Raw genomic sequence first — 16,626 nt, 5'->3', positions numbered from 1 at the left:
AGTGGGTGCGACGCGGCTTGACAGATTCTGATAGTTGGAGCTAATTTACGATGCTGCGATAACCGCACCGAGCCAACTATCTGACGTGATAGATTGGCCCCCAGATACGGACGAAAACAGGGCTGCCGTAAAAAAAATGGAGCGAATCATTTTTGTACAGCCCTTTGTTTACGATTTGCTATAGTTGCAACTAGCAGCTTTGCCCGTGTAGAGATCCAAAATATAGTAAATTTATACCTTTTATAAATTTTGTATTCCATTTTTAAGCAAAGTAAATTTAAGCATGATTGATTAACAAATATCTAACCAATAATAAAATATATAAAATATCACATTAAAAATATTATTTGAATTTCTTAAGAGTAAATTTATACTGACACACACATATATATATATATATATATATACATATATATATATATATATACACACACATATATATATATATATATATGTATATATATAATTTCGGTATAATCCGTATAAAGATAAAACAACTAAAAAAATTATGAGCAAATTAATCTTAAAGGCAATAATCAAAATAATGTTCTCGTACTTTTTAATTTGTAGAAACAAGAAAATTTAAAAAAACAACAATATTCCTGTTTTATTTTTTAATCAGTACTTTATTTTGTACTTAAATATTTTGATACTATACAGAACCCTAAAGGGCGAACCGTTCGGAGTCTGGATAATATCAAGATAATATAATAAGGACGCCAAACGACAACATGCCCTCCGAAGGAGTCGAAATTGATGGCAACCCTAGACAGGAGGGACTCGTCTCGTTAAAACTAGCACTTTATGGCAATTGAAATTGTCTTGACACACTATTTCGTTGCGAATAATACAGACACTTGTGTAAATAGATTAACTTCTGTGTAACGATGGAATAAAAGACACAAATACATTTTTTCAAAATTATTTTTTGTTCTCTCTCTGTGTGTGTGTGTGTGTATTTTTAATGCAAATATTTAAAAAATACCTAATAATCCGCCATGACTGTACAGTTTTTTTTTTAAATAAAATACAGCCAGCACGTATACGTAAGCCAGCAAGTACGCTGATAATGTAACATTCTATTCTATTTCTAGTTGAGAATTATTAAATCGTTTGTCTTTATTGAGCTATCTATTATAAATAAAAAAATCAAACCTTTTCTCTTTATAATATTAGTTTAGATAAATTGCTAAAAACCTATAAAAATATTATTTTACAATATTAATAAATAAAAAACAATATCTCGCTGCGACTGTTATGGTATCATATTCAATTCCGACATATCACAATAATAAAAAGACATCAATAAGGATACAAAGTTCAAGTGATTCAATAATTGTAATAAAGTTTTATATGCATTATATAATATTTGACTTTAAGGTCAGCAGTTTTTGTAGGCATGACTTTGATAAAAGTTTTATTACAATTTCTTTATGTTCTTTATGTACTTATAATAAATAGTTTTTATCAATAACTATAACTTGTATGTTCGTATTATCTGTATAGGTACCTAACTGTATCTTATATTTTAGAATATATGACATTACAAATATTATAAACGCGAAATATTTTTTGACTGCGAAGTTTTACGTCCGTGAAAGGAGTTAAAAAGGAACGGAATGAAACAAAAATAATTACATACTGTGACGAATAAAAATTTCAACATGAACAAATTTGTATACCTATTCCATTTTAGTAAAGAAGTTTTTAGAAGTAGAAGTAGATATTTGGTAATTTCTAAAAAAAAAATTGCTTTACTCTTATCATATACTCTTCCTGCCTGAGTTACGCTGTTCAAAACACACAATTAGGAAAAATCATAATTGATATGTCCGCTATTGAAAACTCAGTAGTAGAGCAAAACTGATGTCGCTCATAATATGTCTATTCATTAAATAGGCAATAATACAGAATCAACTAACATTTTGATGTTTATTATTATTCAATTATAATACCCAACAGCACCAAGATCAGCAGGTAACCGAGAGCTATGTAATAGAGTTTATATGAATTATTTGTAATAGAAGGCATTTCCTTGTAATAACTTATTATTGTAGTAAGTAACGTTTCTCTACCCACTGATTACAGTTCTTGATTTATTTCACAGTTTAGAATGGCAAATAAGCTCAAGGTATACCTGATGCTTACCATCAGGTAACTGTCACTTGTGAATATCTTAGAATACAGTGTCATGGTACCTTTATTCGTTGCGGTTTCTGAAGACAAAAATGGTAAGTATGTATGTACAATTTCCTAAAGTTGTATATCATTCATTCATGTTTACGAATCGAACGGAATAAATTAAACTTTACCCCACATATCGAAACATAAATCAACGACACAAAATACCTTCTTTCAAACCAAACCGTAAGGGAATGAAATATATCCTTCCATTGCAAGATCCCAATAAATTACACGTAAAATTCAATGAACTAATAACCTACAATACGTCAGATAACGTGGGCATAATAATATACTGTAACAATCACGTAGTCCTAATAGAATATACCTCAATCTTGTTCAACAAGTCGAGATCATAATCTGACATTTATTTTTTATTAAGAAAGAATAACGCCTACTTGCGCCACCGGTTAATGGACCTTCGCCATTTAAGGGGGTGCATTCACTCGCATGGTAAGGTATTGGTGAGTAAACAGCGCACAATGAAGCTAATCTCGCTTTAAAAATACACGTCGACTAGCGGAAGAGTGCGACCTCCCGCCGCTCGCTTTCTACTTGGGAGGTCCAAGACGCCAGTGTAAAACGAATTAATAGCTTACAAGCTAGCTGATGATAACAACTCTTTGACCCGTGAGAAAGTATAAGACATTAGACAATTAACCGCCTCTAATGTAATCGCATTAGATCAATAACGTCTATATATAGTGTATATATAGGGAACGGTTATCGCTTTATATCAGGCTCGGGCCGTCAACTTGTTTGCTATTTTCAGTATGATATTCTAAAAAAAGGGTAGTGTCACCCTACAAATGCTTTGAAAAAACATGGTATTTTTTAACATTACTTTCTTTTAAAATGGTATATATTTTGTTATTGGCGACTGTTATCACAAAAATAATAATTTTATTTATTGATGTTTATTATATTATTAATAGCTGTGTGGTCCCGGCATAGAATGGGTCACCATCCCCTTTCCCGTGGATATCGTAAGAGGGAACTAATAAGACTTAATTTTTTTCATACCACAAAGCTAGCATACTAGCATACAGCCTTTTTAATGAGGGTAGGAGGAAGGGATTGTTAGTAATGGGGTCTAACTGACCCATTGCCAGCAATACACCCTATCAGATCAACCTCCACGTGGTTCCTCCTGGGAATCGTGAATAAAATGGAATCGTGATTAATTCTAGTAAAATTCGTCACGATGGGTTAACTGACCTGCTTTCATCGTCACCTATCATCCCTCATTAGTGCCCCGCCAGTATATACCGATTTCTTATAGAGTAGCACGTAATGAAAGCTACTAGTAAGGGTAAAAAAATTTTTTGTTAACATCTTAATCCGAAAGGGTGGCCGACATGTTTTCATACTGTCAACCCTGAACACTTGGTAAACGGAACACCCATTTCTATCGCATACAATTTCAGTCCAAAACAAACACTCATTTCACAAATATTTGTTCCGCTGCCGCGACATGGTGTCTGCTCCGGCCGTCGGCATTAATTCACTATTATACCAGAGTTGGTAAACTTTCATCGTGTTTATGTGAAGTACTTTAATTATTGTATTGAAAGTAAGAAATGTTTAATAAAATATTTATGGGTGTGGATTGAATGGGCACTGGTAGGGCGGTAACAATGCTGTTGACAGCCGCTCAACGCACCTTCAACTGAATGACTCTTTGTAACTTTGTCATTCTACCGCAGACGATTAGCTATGACACTGGACTGGTCCAATCGATATACAGTTTTAGCAACATTGTTTATATTTAAACTAGCTGACCTAACAAACGTTATTTTGACCTCTCCCACCAGCTGCTGGATCTATTTTTTCACATCGGAATAAAAACTATTCTATCTCTCTAGTTGAAGACAACAATACATATTTACAATATTCCATTGTAGCGAATCGAGCTGCTTCGAAGATTAGCGTGAATGAATAACGTGACAAGGGATTACCATAATATCCATTGATTTATATGATAATGTATATATCTATATTCTTAGAGATCTTATCTATATTCGTAGAAAATTTGAAATAAAACTATACGAAACCGCTTGGCTACTCTAATAGCAATAAGTAGTTTTTCTCTAATGAGATTCAAATTATACATTAGAGGTTAAGCATATTAAAATTACTATATTAACTCATAATGTCCCATTCGTGAAATAATAACCCATTAATATTACCATGTTAATGGGTTATTATAGTATTCCTTTGATGTTTAAATATTCCGTAACTGGATAAAACAGCAATTAAAACAGGAAAATTTCTAATTTTCTTTGCTAAAGACAAATGATCGAAGGTAAGTTGCAAAATATTATTAATAAATAGTTCGAACCTAGATATTTGGGATGATTAACAGGATTTAGTGAAAAAAATAAATTTCTAAAACTTATTTATAAAAATTTTATTAAACTTTATATAATCGCAAAATCTTCGACTATTCTGAAGTTCAAACCGATTTCGATGATTGTTTTTGTTATAAAACTAGAGATTATTACCATATCTTAGTAATATAATAAAATTGTAACTGGGCTGTCTCTCTATATGTATGTTTGTTCTGGCATCACGCATAAACTGTTGCACCAGATTGGATGCTATTTTCAAAGTTATGTACCTGAAGGTACAACTTAAAATTTCCTATACGTTTTATCTTCATATGTTATCTATAAGTGGTGCATTTCTTTGGTTTTCCTTCTAACATTCACACGTACGAGGTAGAGAGTAAAAAGCTAGTTACAGAATAAGCACACGACACCGACAAGGGAACAGCCATTTGTTAAGTAACAAATAGATTTAATTTTCCTTATATTAATAAATAAATATTAACTTTATTCATAATAATTAACCAATTTAAATGTTCCCAAGAATTCTGAATTACCATTATAATGGAATTACAAAATGATAAGTGCTATTATTAAATTGTTCAATAAAATGTGTAATAAAATGAATCAATTCCAATCAAAGACATAATAAAGTTATTTGTGTACACAATAAATTAATAAAAACAATTGATTTAATTTTTTTTTTATGTACAATACATTCGTATTTCATTTATATTGAGCGACAGCCAATTAGTGCGTAAAGGCACACCTACACAAATTCCATTTAGGCCAAAATTAACACAATGGAAACCAAAAATATCGAGTTTCTTAAGCAGAATAAGAAATATTATTACGTAAGTTCTTACTGATAATAAAAATTTAAATGTTAATAAGTCTATTATTTTTGCAGACTAAACTTAAAATTCTAGGTTGATTTGGTTGAACATATATCACATGCTTCGTCCACTTTCATTAAATCAATCTCATTTAATAGAAACATGCCGGATGTAGCATACGGGAATGATCATTATTAGTATTATCATGTTCTCTGTATACTATAAATTAGAAAATTAGCAAAGATGTCCGTATGGTAATATGATGAAAAAGGAATGGTAAACCCGCCTATGCTATTAGAATATATTGATGGATCACCAGCACAAGATGATTAGGATGTTGTTAGGTCAGTTGGCTCATCATAATGTATGCTAGACCTCATTACTGACAATCTTCCCTCCCTCACACAAGGTACTTTTGTCCTTATTCAAACCGTACATAAATTTAGTATATAGAATAAACAAATCATCAATGACGATTGGTGAACATTGCGATCAGCATATATAAGTACTGATTACATTAAGAGGGTTTCAAAGTGTAGACTTATTGAAGGTTATCTTATCTTAATAATCGCATTGGGTCCTGTTTAATTCCATCATTTGGGAATATTCGGATCCTTAATGCCACCTCTTGGCTTGTTTTATCATTTTGGAGATCTCAATCATTTGATTTACATGTACACGCTTAGATGTCTTATGTACTAATATATTAAAATTGCAACATTAAAGTCTGATTTACGAAAACGTAATATGGCATGGCTAGAAATGGTTCTGTTTCCAAAATGCACGCGTACTATTTTGCGGGCAAAAGATAATTTATAACATAAGTATTTATGTATTCATTGTTTTATTTATTCTATCAGATCGAGAGAGGGGCTTAGTCTTCAAAAGCGATGTGTATGTATGAGATAAGTTACGAAAATTGATTAAGAAGGGGGATCTATAAAAGGCACTCGGCTCTCTCCGCAAACGTACTCTGCCCTATCTACACCGCAAAGGATTTAGCGTGTAGAAAAATATTGTTGTTGTATATCAGCCGTTAACTATCCATTACTGAAGATAGTCTCCTAACAAGGAGGGTTTTGCCAGTAGTTGCCACGCTTCGCAGGCGGATTAGAAACCGCAATTTAGGTTTTGGCAATGTTTTAAAGGGAATGCTGCCCATCCATCCACCATAAGCTCTTTTAGCCGTGTAGATCCCAGCATAGAATAGACCACCCCTTCCTTCCCCGTGGGTGTCATAAAGAAATATACCTTGCCCGAACTAAAAGGAAGTTCGTGGTACCAACTCCGAACGATTAAGTTAAGCAGCAATTTACTAGCAATCCAAAAAAGAGACATTAAGTGTGTGACACTAAACTGCATTGGAATTAGCAACCCTTAGGACAGCGATGGCAATTTTTTTAAGTTATTATTCATTAATTATTGGCGTGCCTAAAATGATTTGCCGGCAGCCTCTTGTTTAGTATCCCCGCTTTAGGAGATTTATATGCATAGGGAATGCTAAATTAACTCATTTTTGCGCTGCTTGTATGGTGTCGATTTTAATTGCAGAGATTATTTTATGGTTTTTATATGACTACTACGAAACCAGAGAGACTGTACAAAAGTCGATTGCTTGGGTACCTCTGTCCCATTCGTGTTTTTACCGTAAAGCAGTTGTGTTTGCATGGCTGTGTTTCGGTTGGAAGTGTGGGATATGGCGTGAATTTACAGGGTACAGCGGAATAACATCTGAGTCCCCAGGAATGGCAACGCATGAGGGGTATCATGGGCGAAACAGTTTACTCTGTTATGTCTATAGGCTACGGTTACCACTTTCCATCAGGTGGGCCGTAAGCTTGTTTACCATTCTAAGTTGTATAAAAAAAAAGTAACTAGTCATCTTTACCTAATGTGGAAGTTATTACGAATATCATATTATATATAATGTGAAAGTAAGTTTATTAATTTTTTTTTTAATAAATAAGTTTAATTAATGAAATTTAGTATACACTTTCTATATGAGATGGAGAAAGACATACGCTACTTTTATCTCGGTTAGTGAACACATCCCTGTTACGCGGACGAAGTCGCGGATAAAAATTAACGCATATCTATTCTTTATAATTATGATAGTGAACCTTGCTTATTATAATATATATGATTTGGGTGAGGATGGTTAGTAATGGGGTCTACAAGTACTATGCCCCATCAGAGCATCCATCCACGAATCGACCTCTGCGTTGTACCCTCTAAAATGCACAGTGGTCGATAGATGAAGATTAAATTCATCCTCTTTATTTCTTGAAGAATGCGTCACAATGGTCAGTTAGTCCATAGTGACGTATTCTGCATTATATCTATCATCCTTCACTGGTGCCGCGGCAGCATATGCCGATACCCACGCGGCAGAAACAAAATCGGTTAAATTAAAAGACAAATGATATATGTATATACAAGTGTGAATTGAATAATTTAAACGTAACAATAAAATATGTCTAAAACTCTAATATATAATGTACTGTGACCAGTGTATTAAAATAATATACCACCGGAACAGTAATACCTACCACGGGTAATGGCGTGGCAATTTATCGCTTACAGGCCGAGCATGACAATGAGAAGCTCTATAACAAATCGATTTAATCAACAGCTCACAATATAACAATTGTTACGGTGGTTGCTAATAGCCGCCGGAGTCGTCAACCGGCGGCGTAAGGTGACATCCTGAATAATTATTAAAATCATCATTTGGGTAGTGTAAGGGTCCTTTCACAATACTTGTGACGATGTGTGATGTGACGCATTGACAATACGCATCCGACGTCGTACGACGTGTATGAGTATATTATAAGATGATAGAATCGATCCATGTTCAATGTTTACTTCAAAGTTGTCATTAATTAACGATTTATCACTAATTAACAAATCGTTGCGTCTTTGAGAGCATCTGTTTATTAGCAATTTTAATTACAATTATCTAAGTAACATTTCCTATTAGTGTAAAATTACAACAAATAATTTGTATATACTTAATAAATAAGTACGATCACTATTTCGTCCTACACTATATTTAATCAAAAACAGCCGTCTATATATAAATGTGTGAACAACGATAAAAAGAAATCACGTCACGTCGTAGATTTCCACGTTCCGGCAATATATCTGATTCTGCGATGCATTGTACTTTACTTGTACTGTGTGTCGTCGCAGATTGTTACGCTGAACCGTAGTACTATGAAACGGGCCTTAAATCCGTCGACGTTGTTTGGCGGTGTCGGGGGCGGTATTAATTAAAGCAACTAATTTCAGAAACAAGTTCACTCTGTATGCGGAGTTGAAAATTTTATACGACGATTATTGCGAAACGAAATAAAGACAAATTATAATTGTGTATTCCATTTATCTACAAATATGTATTCACCGCAATGTAACATTGTATCAAACGTATAAACCGTGAATACTATGCTAATTAAAGACTGGTAATTAATTTAAGATGGACTACACGGTCTATCCGCTCAGAGTGTGTAATATGAGCTTGTATAATGAAGTCTACATAATAAAAGCATCATACTGTTATGATACAATTTAATTAAAATTTATTAAAATTATTAAAATTTATTTTAAATAAACACCTATAAATTGAGATTATAAAAAAAATGTCTTAAAAACCTAACCTTTTAGCGTTCTGTCTTGCGCATAAAGCTATTCAGCTTTCTAGTATATTGGTAAATTGTAAATTAAGTTATTGTTGTCACATAATTATAAATAAATAAATAAATAAAATACACTATTTAATACCTCCTAATACTATGTAAGTTTGTCCGCATCATAAAATTTAACACCAACGATTTATGATTGAGAAACAATGAGAGGCGCCTGATTTAATTGAAATTCGTTTCCAATTAAAACACCAGTCACGTGTTGTGGCGCGGCGATCGTATATTATCCCGAAGGGCGGTAGACAATAGCCAGAAGAGGGGTTTTGTATGTTTTGAATACATCAAGTGATGTACTTAAAGCTCTCGGCACATTTGCATGCCCAAAACGAATGAACGATGACGGGTCCAAGGCCGCCATAGACGGCGCCATACGCTGATGTAATCGAATGTTCCTCTATTTCGGGAACAATAATATATTAATATTCAAATTTGTTCTTTAGTTTTACTGACACGTAAATTATCACGCCGCTGGTAGCATTTACATGCCGGCGATGTAGTCACGATAACTGCCGAATTCAACGCACAACCATTGTTGCAAGTGGCAAATAAAGCATTTACATTTCGCCCGTATTGTAGTAGAACTATTTTTAAAATAAAAAAAATTAAATCAGCCTGCTGATTTTAATAATGAGACGCAGAAAACGTTCTCATTTTTTTCTTCAATGCGGTAGTGTAAAAATATTCAGAATTGAAATCGTTTGCCACAATACGACATGTGGTGCATTTACACAGCTTGCGTTACTCGACAAAAATTCCAAATTCAAATATTTGTGTGCGCACAAAAACACGCTTATGAATGGGGAATAAATGAAATACCCAAATATACCGCTGGCCGACGTTGAGGAATTTTTTTGTGACCGTGTGGGGTTTTAATTTATTTACTTGAACAAAGGGTACTCACTTCCAGCCGGTGGAGTATCTCGAAAAGAGCCATATTTCGTTGCTATGTGGCCGAAAACAATGGCAACGCTTTCGCGCCCGCTGACAGTTGCACGGCCTCTGTAAAGAAAAACACCACGTTCAGTTTAAAATCCGAATTATGGCGACAAAAAAGTAAACAAAATATAATATAAAAGACAGCAAATTTTATAAGCAATATTCGTATTTCACGCCAGAAAATTCCATTTTGGGGGACTGGTCACGGAAATTACTAGTGAAATCGGTATCGTTCCCCAGAGAGCGGATGTCCGTTTGCGGACAATTGGCCAAAATGAGGATCTGTATCTTGTAATCATATACCAAGTAGATATAAAATATATCATATAATAACAAATTATTATTTTTATTACTTATAAGTACAAAGGGACCATTCATAAATAATGAGAGTATAAAAAGGTGAAAGGGGTCTGTCAAAATTTCATTTATAGGAAGGATCCGCTAATGAAAATCTCACTTTCTATTCTTTTTTTATTTCGTAGAAAAAAACATTTATTCTACGCACTACCTTGTTCGACAACAATCAGATATTTACCTATCAAATAAATTTTATTTATATTTTTTATACCGCTGAGGTATATATGTGATACCTGATGATAAGCGGTTACCGTAGCCAATGAACGCCTGTAATAACAGGGGTTTTACGCGCGTATTGCCGACCCTGAGTAAACCTCTTTATCTCTTTTGTGAAGATCCCATGCTGTAGTTTCTTGGAAAATCCCCAACAGGAAGATCATTCCATAACCTGAGCGTTTGTAGGAGGAAATGTCTCATCGGCAGTATGCGCCATCCAGGTTTTAAAATATGGGGGTCAACTCCCTGTCGATGGAGAGCTGTACGATAGCGAAAAGTGGCCATGAGCATCATATTAAACAATTCCTCTGAGCACAGTCCGTTGTACAAGTGATAGAACACGCTGAGTGAGGCAAAATCTTTCTTAAGACTTTAGGGTTCGATACTCCTTGTAAGTCTAGGATCATCGACAATTCTCATAGCTCGTCGTTGCATTAAGACAAAGGATCAAGCTAATGTCTAAGTGCTCCCGCCCATAAGGGACAGCAATACTCCATGTGGGGCTGGATTTGCGATTTACAGAGCCCTTATAATTGAAGCGGCGTGAAGTATTGCTTCGCTTTATTAAGCACACCATATAATATGACGTATGGGAAAACAATTCTCACGTAATTATTGAACGTCCTCTTACTTAAATCTACTTAATAGAATATCATCTTAACATACTTCAAGTATTGTTATATTCATACATAATAATTTAATTTAAAACAAATATATTATTTTTAAAAGTTATGTTCATTTTTTATCCGATGTCTATATACATATATAACGGAGAAATAAGGAACTCACTGTGTCCGAAAGTTTCCCATTATATATGTATATAAACGATTATATACTACTGATTTTTATTTATTCTTGCTCTAACATTAAATAACGATATTAATTTTTTTAGACTGTAAAATAAATAAGATGAACTGTTGAACAATTCATCTTATTTTTATTACAATTTAACAAGAGGATGTTCGTACTTAGTAGACCGTCATATTAATGTTTCATAGATATTTATGAAACATAATAATCTCAAAAGTCTTAATAAGATCAAAAGATGTCAAAATAATAAACTTTAAAAATATTTCAAAATGACAATCTGTTTGCCTGTGCATTTTATAATCATCAATATCATAAAAAATAATGCACCAAATTATATGTGACTTTAACATAATTTATCTATTTACTTATTTACATATTTATTTATTTATTTATTGTTATATTTACATTATTTTCATTGGTACCTTTCTTGCACTGGATTACCCAAATTAAATTATTTTCTCTCTAACTACACTGGGTTGGCTGGAAGAGATCTCTTTCAGAGATAAGTCCTCCCTTGCTAACAAGTTGTTAAACTAATGGTCGCATACATTGTTTAAGTGCAATAAAGAATATATATAACAAATGTGTTCCTGAAGGCCTAACTTAAAATCTGGTGTATATTTAATCTTAATACGTCATCTAGAATTGGTCTATTTCATAAGTTTTTCTAGTACTGAATTCCACGCGTAAGAAATGGCGGACAAAAACTTACCTAGATCCTATCTACGTTCCGTTCTATATTTACGATTTGTTTTTATACTTTTTTATTGGTTTAGGGTCAATAAAGTTAACGTTATAAACACATTATTTTATAGAGAAACAAAGCTGTCATGAATTAAATAGAAAATACAGACGCAATACACACAGAATTAGTTGGTTCCGACCGGAATATATTTATCCTTTTCTTGGGACTTAGGTATCATAGAAACATGGATCGTCTTTTCTTTGGATATGTCAACTTTGGATTTGTACAATACAATAAAGTTAAAATTTTTATGCATATTTGAATGTTGACTAAACTTGATTTCATTAATAAAAAAATCTTTTCGCAAGATACGTAGAATGGTTATGCTGCCATGCCTGAAAAACTTATTTGTTGTAAGAAAATATTTTTTAATTCTATCAGTGGGCATTTTAAAATCTATGTTTAAATATAATACAATAAAAAACGAAATTTTTACTATTAACCAAAATCTCAAACACATTACCGACTTTATCTATAAATGTAGATAAAACTAATATATAATAATATAAAATTACAAAATATGTGATAAAAGGAAGTGTCACAAATGTGATCAACTGTAACAAAGACCGGGGGGAGAGTGTCGTCAAAAATTATGAAATTGGTGTAACACAATTTAAGAATGGCCCTTTGATTATGTATATTTAATAAATATACATTGTACTTAATAATTAGATATTGCCAATATCCTTGAATATTAATATTAGCACAAACACAAAGCCTAATGTTTTGCAACAGTTTTTGTTTTTTGAAACTTATTAACATTTCATTCACTCGTTAATCACTCGAGTACTCATACTAATAAATAGTTATATGACAAGAAAGAGACAAGTGCAAGGTAATAAGATGGTCAACAGAGCCATCAACGTAGAGCCAAAACAACTAGCGTGCCAGCAATAAGAAATACAGAGAGTTTTTGTCGCAAACAAACAAAAAGAAATATTTTTGGATGGTCCAACCGAAGGGCCAAAAACAGGAAATAGCCGTTTGTATGCAAATACACAACCTCTTGAGTTAGAGATATGAATAAATATTGAATATAAAAAGAACATCGTAGCCTAATGACACATTATCTTAAATTAAAAAAAAAATCTTCTATGCTACGAACATAGGAGTACATTTTAAAAAAATTCAGTCCTCTGCTGTAATTTTCAATCAAAACTTCATATTTCAATTTAAAATTTTCAACTATAGAATTTCGGCTGTGATAAACACCGTTAATAAATCCTTTTAGCACGAGACTAAAGAGAGGGGTAGGTATGTATTCCAGCATGTTGAATTCGAATAATGCTTATTTGGCGCTTGGTGAAATTTGGGCAAACATATTGTTACGCAATACATGTATCTAACTAATTTATTACGCAGGAAAGGGATCGTTAGTAATGGGGATTAGCTGTACTTGTACTTGTTATTAGCAATGTACTTTATCGAGTCGACCTTCGTGCCGTACCTTCTGGAAACCATCCTGGTGAATTCATTATAAGCCAATTGACTTGATTTCATATATATTATCTCCCACTAGTACCCCGCTAGCGTATTCCAATAGCGCAGGTGGGATTGCCATTTCGTTGTCAGTAATAAAAAAAATACTTTATCAGTAATGTTATTTTTTATATATCAGAATGATAATAAACTAACACACGGTCCATTTGATGGTAAACGGTTACCGTAGCCTATGGATGCCTGCAACAACAGGGCTGTAACGTGCGCTTTCCGATTTCTGTTAATTTTCGGAATATGTGGTGGGAATGAATGGTAATAATATCTATTCCTATTTGGTCCCTACTATGTTAATACATAAGTAAGTGTGAAAATATACGAGCAGATCCTAAAATGCCGTGTCCGGTTAGATGTGAGTATTTCCGAAGAGCATCCAGAGTTGTCGGCAGGCGTAGACCGCTGGAACTAGCCGAATGTTAAAATATTTACATTGCGGTCGAAAATACGGCCTCGCAACGGGGTATTCTCATACTGAATTAATAGCTATACTGTTTGAAATTTACTAATGAGCCAGCTGTATAAAACTCTGCTAAATATTTAAGACAATTTTGAAATCTAACAAATACAAGCTAATTTATTAAAACAGTAGGCATTGCAAAAAACAGATGCTATGAGAAAAAAAAATATTTCCATATGCATGAGGTTTTCTTCAAATTAGTTTACCTATGACGAGTTGTAAATTATATCAAATCTATTTTATTTTTGCAGTGGCACGTAAAACTATAAACCGTATTCATATGCTCACGAATTGTGAACAATTTCGATTATGACCAAAAGAAATAACGAATCTATCAAAAAAACGTTTTATCACGTAAAGACTATTTGGCGATTCGACTATTATTTATGAATATCTATTCATCTTACGTGTAAACAAGTTTTCAATAAAATACAATCATATATCCTAAAACAAGACAAAAAAAAATATCGAATCATGACTTCGAATTTAAGGGAATAATTTAATAATTTTTCTGTTTTATTTTTAATACCGGTTTACATTGGAATATTTTTAAAGACCGTTCCTCCACTATTAACTGTCTGGCTTCTGGCAAACATATAAAGAGAAACAATAAAAGGTCAGGGCAATAACCACATGATAAAAATAATTGGATGAACGTAACTATAAAAATTCATAGTTGACCTTGGGACCCTAATAAAAATACTGTTACTCTCGATAGTCAGTAGTATTCAATTAAAAGCATTCATACCTAAGTGTGCTAAGATCGAAATTATCTGTTAACTAGATTTTGCCCGCGACTTCGCGTAACTAGCCAGTAAATATACCCTATATTTACTGATCGGGATAAATAGTAACCTATGCGTTTCTCCATCCCATTTAGTACGTACATACGAGTATATACCAAATTTCACAGTGGTTGATCACACCAACAAACTCACTTTCACATTTATGATATTGATAAGAGTTTAAAAAAATTCAACATTTGTAATTATATGTTTAAAAAGTGCTCTAATATCGAACTAAAATATAAATTATACATCAAGTGTCTGCTATCACTAAAAAAATTTATTTCAATGATATAAAAATATTTAATAACTTCAAGAACAAAATATAATACATATGAAGTTGGTGTAAGACTTAACGGCAGATTAATTAGTTGGTAGATTTTAATGGTAGACGTTTTATGACTAATGTTTTAATCCGTTATCAAAGCTCTTAAAAGAATCAATCAGAAATAACAAAAATTGTGTATTTTTTTTAATTGTCACATAATTCCAATGTTGCCACACATTGGTACGATATAGAAAGTGAAACAAGACATAATGAAAATGTTAGCATTAAGTCCGCCGTTTCTACTATATTTTTTTTTGACTAATAAAGTTATTTTTCAATTAAATTAATGAAATTGTAAACGAACTAATAATTGAAACACTCTTATGATATTAATTAGTAGTAATAAAGATTAAAATCAATTTTTTGATCGAATGTTTCGATTTTATTTAGAAACATAAATTAATAACACTAATTTATGTTTCTGTTACTATGTCTGTTACCAGATTGTCAACTCTGGTTACTTTTTTATTAAGATCTATTGAAATAAACTATAGCTATCCAGTAAATAGGCAGTAGGTACATCACAGGCATCGCGGCATGTGTACGTGACAAGACAGTGACCTACGTATGAGACGTATCGTTCATATCCTCCCCGACATATGACCTCGCGCGATTCTCTGTAAGATAACATTTGATTTTCGTGTTTACTCGTTATTAAACTTTATTTTTAACGACTTCCAAAAGTGAGGTGTGGTGAGATTTATATTCCTCTGTAATCTTTAGTGGCTAATTTAGATACGATTTTGATAATTATTTTTACCGTCGACCTAATGGATTTACACTATCATGTTTTATCCCCATCTCATATTAATTTTGTGACATCTGAAACTGCCTTTTTTGCGAAGCAAATAATTGCTAACTGCGAAAAAAATCTACTTATAGACATACAATTTTGCATTCTAAATTTTATTTAATGTGCATATAAAACATGTGTCGTTCATCGAATTTATTTTAAAACAAAAACCGCAAGATTACTATTTTTACTAAATTGAAGTGATGACGCTACTATTTTTGCGCAATGAAATCTATTTTTAACTATAATACTAGATATTGGATTAGTTATTTAATTACCGTACGATTACCATGCGTGAGACCATCAAGTCGTTTGTTTCATGCGTGCTAATGCAGGCGTGAACATTCTTGAAGCGGACCTACCACATTCAGTGGAATACCTACTACTTATTACTAGTACCACTTTGACAACACTGTTAGTTTTGTCTACACGCACGCAGCAACATGTGATTCTCTTATGCAATAAAGCCAGATAAAACTTTCAAACTTCGAGTCAAGTTTAAGAATGTGGTGCTGATGTTACAAAGAAATTCGTAATATTTAATTGAAAAACAAATCTGTTATTCTATTAAATAACTAAATTAATACAGCTACTTAAATACAAACAACACACAAACACAGATAATGAACAACGAGATGTTTTATAGCCATATTATAA

At 32.6% G+C, this 16,626-nt stretch overlaps 1 protein-coding gene across 1 annotated transcript in view; it reads right to left on the bottom strand.

Moving 5' to 3' along the window:
• The window catches only part of LOC113522749 (heparan-sulfate 6-O-sulfotransferase 2), a 106,638-nt gene that overhangs the window by 64,311 nt on the left and 25,701 nt on the right, over positions 1-16,626 (bottom strand). Inside the window, exon 3 of the mRNA XM_026908555.3 lies at positions 9,947-10,044. Coding sequence (XP_026764356.1) covers positions 9,947-10,044 — 98 coding nt within the window. The remainder of the gene's footprint in view (positions 1-9,946; positions 10,045-16,626) is intronic.

Source organism: Galleria mellonella, unplaced genomic scaffold (assembly GCF_026898425.1).
Source record: "Galleria mellonella isolate WM207_F2 unplaced genomic scaffold, CSIRO_AGI_GalMel_v1 utg38, whole genome shotgun sequence".
Lineage (NCBI taxonomy): Eukaryota > Metazoa > Arthropoda > Insecta > Lepidoptera > Pyralidae > Galleria > Galleria mellonella.
This window is presented reverse-complemented; position numbering and strand designations above follow the sequence as displayed.